This window comes from Sinocyclocheilus rhinocerous, unplaced genomic scaffold (genome assembly GCF_001515625.1).
Source record: "Sinocyclocheilus rhinocerous isolate Xijiao unplaced genomic scaffold, SAMN03320098_v1.1 scaffold3283, whole genome shotgun sequence".
NCBI lineage: Eukaryota > Metazoa > Chordata > Actinopteri > Cypriniformes > Cyprinidae > Sinocyclocheilus > Sinocyclocheilus rhinocerous.
The window spans coordinates 145,820-149,867 of NW_015650698.1; the positions used below are offsets into that span (position 1 = coordinate 145,820).

Here is a 4,048-nt window from a genome sequence, read left to right on the forward strand (position 1 = left end):
GTACATTTTCAGACGTTTAATGAGGCTCAGAGGTGGCATGAGTGCAATTAAATTCATGTGCAGATTAATGTTTTAAATATAAAATTTTGAATACAGAAATATGATTTAAATAACTGAAATTATATGCTAAAAATGAAACTGAATCCGCCAGCAGGTATCAGTATCACTGAGTCATTCATTCAATTGATTCGTTCGAACGGCTGAATCATTCAGGAATGAAGCAAGTGACTGTCTTTATGAATGTAGAGGTGAACTTTAATCCCTGGATCCATCGACATGAAAGAGAGAGACACTGTCAAACGGCTCCGTTTAACTGACGCTTACTCACCAGCGTGCTGACACTTGTCACCCAGTAATTATTTATGTCACGGCCAGCGTTCCCTCTAAGCTGCGCGCACAGGACACACGCAAAGTTGGGAAAGCCATTTGATTGAATTCTAGTCAATATGAAATAAATGCAGTGCTCGGGCAAACCGCTGTAGAGTTAGAAGCGGTGAATGCGGTTTACAGGTTGCATAGAAAGAGAACGATGTGCGCCGAATGAGTCGCTGTAGAAATCGAATACTTTAATGATTGCTGATGAAACCGCTCAACACGAGAGCCAACGCAGACACAGTGACATGTGAAATAAAACCTCATCACGCTGAAAGAAGAGCGGCTTGATTTAGTGCTGGAAATAGCGGATGATGAGCACAGAACGGTCACAAAACTCCCAGATATTTACAGTCACACACAGGTGTACTAGTAACTCTACTACTCTAAACTCTACATAGATAACTATATAAGAATACACATGTTCACGTTATTTGAAAATATCTAGCTTACAGATCTCAGAATGCTTCAGTTTGTTTTCTATTCTGTTCTATTCTATTCTATTGTTCTGTTCTGTTCTATTCTATTGTTCTATTCTGTTCTATTCTATTGTTCTATTCTGTTCTATTCTATTCTATTGTTCTGTTCTATTCTGTTATATTCTATTGTTCTATTCTGTTCTATTCTATTGTTCTATTCTGTTCTATTCTGTTCTGTTCTATTCTATTGTTCTGTTCTATTCTATTCTGTTCTATTCTATTGTTCTATTCTGTTCTATTCTATTGTTCTGTTCTGTTCTATTCTATTGTTCTATTCTGTTCTATTCTATTCTATTGTTCTGTTCTATTCTGTTATATTCTATTGTTCTATTCTGTTCTATTCTATTGTTCTATTCTGTTCTATTCTGTTCTGTTCTATTCTATTGTTCTGTTCTATTCTATTCTGTTCTATTCTATTGTTCTATTCTGTTCTATTCTATTGTTCTGTTCTGTTCTATTCTATTGTTCTATTCTGTTCTATTCTATTCTATTGTTCTGTTCTATTCTGTTATATTCTATTGTTCTATTCTGTTCTATTCTATTGTTCTATTCTATTCTGTTCTATTCTGTTCTATTCTATTGTTCTATTCTATTCTGCTCTATTCTATAGTTCTATTCTGTTCTATTCTATTCTATTCTATTGTTCTGTTCTATTCTATTGTTCTGTTCTGTTCTATTCTATTGTTCTATTCTGTTCTATTCTATTCTGTTCTGTTCTGTTCTGTTCAGCTTAAATGCTTCAGTTTGTTTCTATATTATATTATATTATATTATATTATATTATATTACAAAGAGGTGAACTGTTCTGATTTAAAAAAATTTTTTTTTTAATAGAATTTCTTGCCAACACAGCACAAAAAAAATAAAAAGTTTTCTCAGGTAATCTAAAATGTGCACCTTTGAGCTAATATATTATTAAAAACAAAAAGTTAAAACGTTGATGGTGTTTTATGGTTGTACGAGATGCAGGTAAACATAAATATACACTGTATATAAATATATATATATTAGGCTTGCCGCGATAGACGGTGCTGACGGTGATACCGGTGTTAAGCCGCAACACCGGTTACGTCACTTGCCCACCGTTCAAGAAACATTTCTGATTATTATCAATGTTGAAAACAGTTGAGTAATCGATATGAATCGAATCGTGAGTTTCCAAAAGATTCCCACCGCTACTATAAACGGTGACAGGATTTCCTCCTCTGCGGTTGTGTTTCGTCTGTTCCTGCAGAGCTGAAGGCAGAGTTTGAGGAGTGTTCGGCTCGTCTGGAGGAGAGACAGCGGCAGGAGATCGAGCGGCTGAAGAGCTACTATCAGCAGCAGATGAAGGAGACGCAGGAGCGCTTCACAGCCGAGATCCTCCTGCTGCAGAGCAGACTCCAGGAGCTCACAGGAGCCCACCAGCTCTTCAGGTGACACCAGTCTAACATCACGCCACACAGCAACAAGTGGTAAAAAAAAAACAAGAAAATACAGTAAAAACTGAAATATTTTTACGATTTAGAATAGCTGTTTTCTATGTGAATATCTGTTAGAATGTAATTTATTTCTGTGATCAAAGCTGTATTTTCAGCATCATTACTCCAGTCTTCAGTGTCACATGATCTTCAGAAATCATTCTAAAGGATTTCAGTTCATTAGATGCATATATAGGGCTTCATGAGCTGATGGAAGATTAAAATAAACAAATGTTCAATTCAATTCAAGTTTTTTTGTATAGAGCTTTTCACGATGCAAATCATTGCAAAGCAGCTTTACAGAAAATGAAAGTTTCTACATTGTATTTAGTAAATGTGGCCGCATAATTAATCAAAATAAAACTGAAATTGTGTTTTTACAGTATTCCGCCGAAATAATGTTAAAAGCTTGTGGATTTGAATGTTGGAACATTTTAAACGTTAACTGGAAAAAAAATAAATAAAATTATTTCAAGATAAGATTTTGCCAAAATAACTCAAACTAAAGTTGAAATAAAAATGTATAAAAATTATATAGATAAAAAAAAATTGAAAAAGACAAGTTGATGGAAGATTAAAATAAACAAATGTGGCCGCATAATTAATCAAAATAAAGCTAAAATTGTGTTTTTCCAATATTCCGCCAAAATAATGTTAAAAGCTTGTGGATTTGAATGTTGGAAAGTTTTAAACGTTAACTGAAATAAAATTTAAAAAACGTATTTTATTTCAGCTAGTTGCCGAGATAAGATTTGCCAAAATAACTGAAACTAAAGTTGAAATAAAAATTATATAGATAAAAAAAACTAGAAAAAGACAAAAACACAAAATTACTAAAAATTTTAGAGATTAACGTGAGCACATAAAATATAATCTAATTAAGCAAAGTTATACAAAAATATCAATGATACTAAATTCACACTGCTTCAGGGTTCCTACTCTTTTTAAACAATGAATTTCCAACATTTTTAAGGACAGAAGTTTACAGCATTTCAGCAATACTTGAAGATTTGAGTGTTTGAAAGCACTATATATGCAAATAATTTCAAAATAAAACAATCAAAACACTTACTAACAAAGATATTTTATCTGTTTACTTGCGTGTTGTGTGATCGTTAACTGAACTGTGAACTGTTATTATAATTAAACCATAAAAATATATTTTCGAAAAAAAAATAAAAAAATAAAATGAAATATTAATAAAAAACACACACACATAAATTAATTTTATTTCAGCAAGTTGCCAGGGAAAAAATTGGTTTAATTTAAAGTGCCTAAATAAGTAAAGCTAAAACTGAAATAAAAATTAATAAAAACTATAAAGACAATGAAATTGGCAAAATTACACAACAGACTAAATTTTGAAACGAAAGCTGAAAATATAAAAATAAAAATGAATTCAGAATAATAATACTATAAATAAAAAACTATAATAGTATCTCAGTCATACTAAAATATCACTGGCATGAAAGTGCAAATGTTTTGTAAATTTTTTAAATATTAAAAATCTCAGAGGGACTTCAAGAAAATATTTTTCGTCTAAGGACTTCAGTGAATCTCTGAGTGAAACGCATCTTCTGCTAAAGTCCACCTTTCTCTCAGTCGCTCCGCTGAGTGTTTTTAATGAAGCCTCGTAACTTTTCATTTGCTGTTAGACTGACATTTACACGCTGAGGCTCATAATTCAGCCCGGTGTGTGTGTGTGTGTGTGTGTGTGTGTGAGTGTGTGTGAGTGTG

The 4,048-nt window shown here is 32.3% G+C and overlaps 1 protein-coding gene across 1 annotated transcript in view; it reads left to right on the forward strand.

Moving 5' to 3' along the window:
• LOC107712284 (A-kinase anchor protein 9-like) overlaps positions 1 to 4,048 on the forward strand; it is a 137,848-nt gene that overhangs the window by 79,871 nt on the left and 53,929 nt on the right. Inside the window, exon 11 of the mRNA XM_016517495.1 lies at positions 2,086 to 2,266. Within this exon, the coding sequence (XP_016372981.1) occupies positions 2,086 to 2,266 (181 nt within the window). The remainder of the gene's footprint in view (positions 1 to 2,085; positions 2,267 to 4,048) is intronic.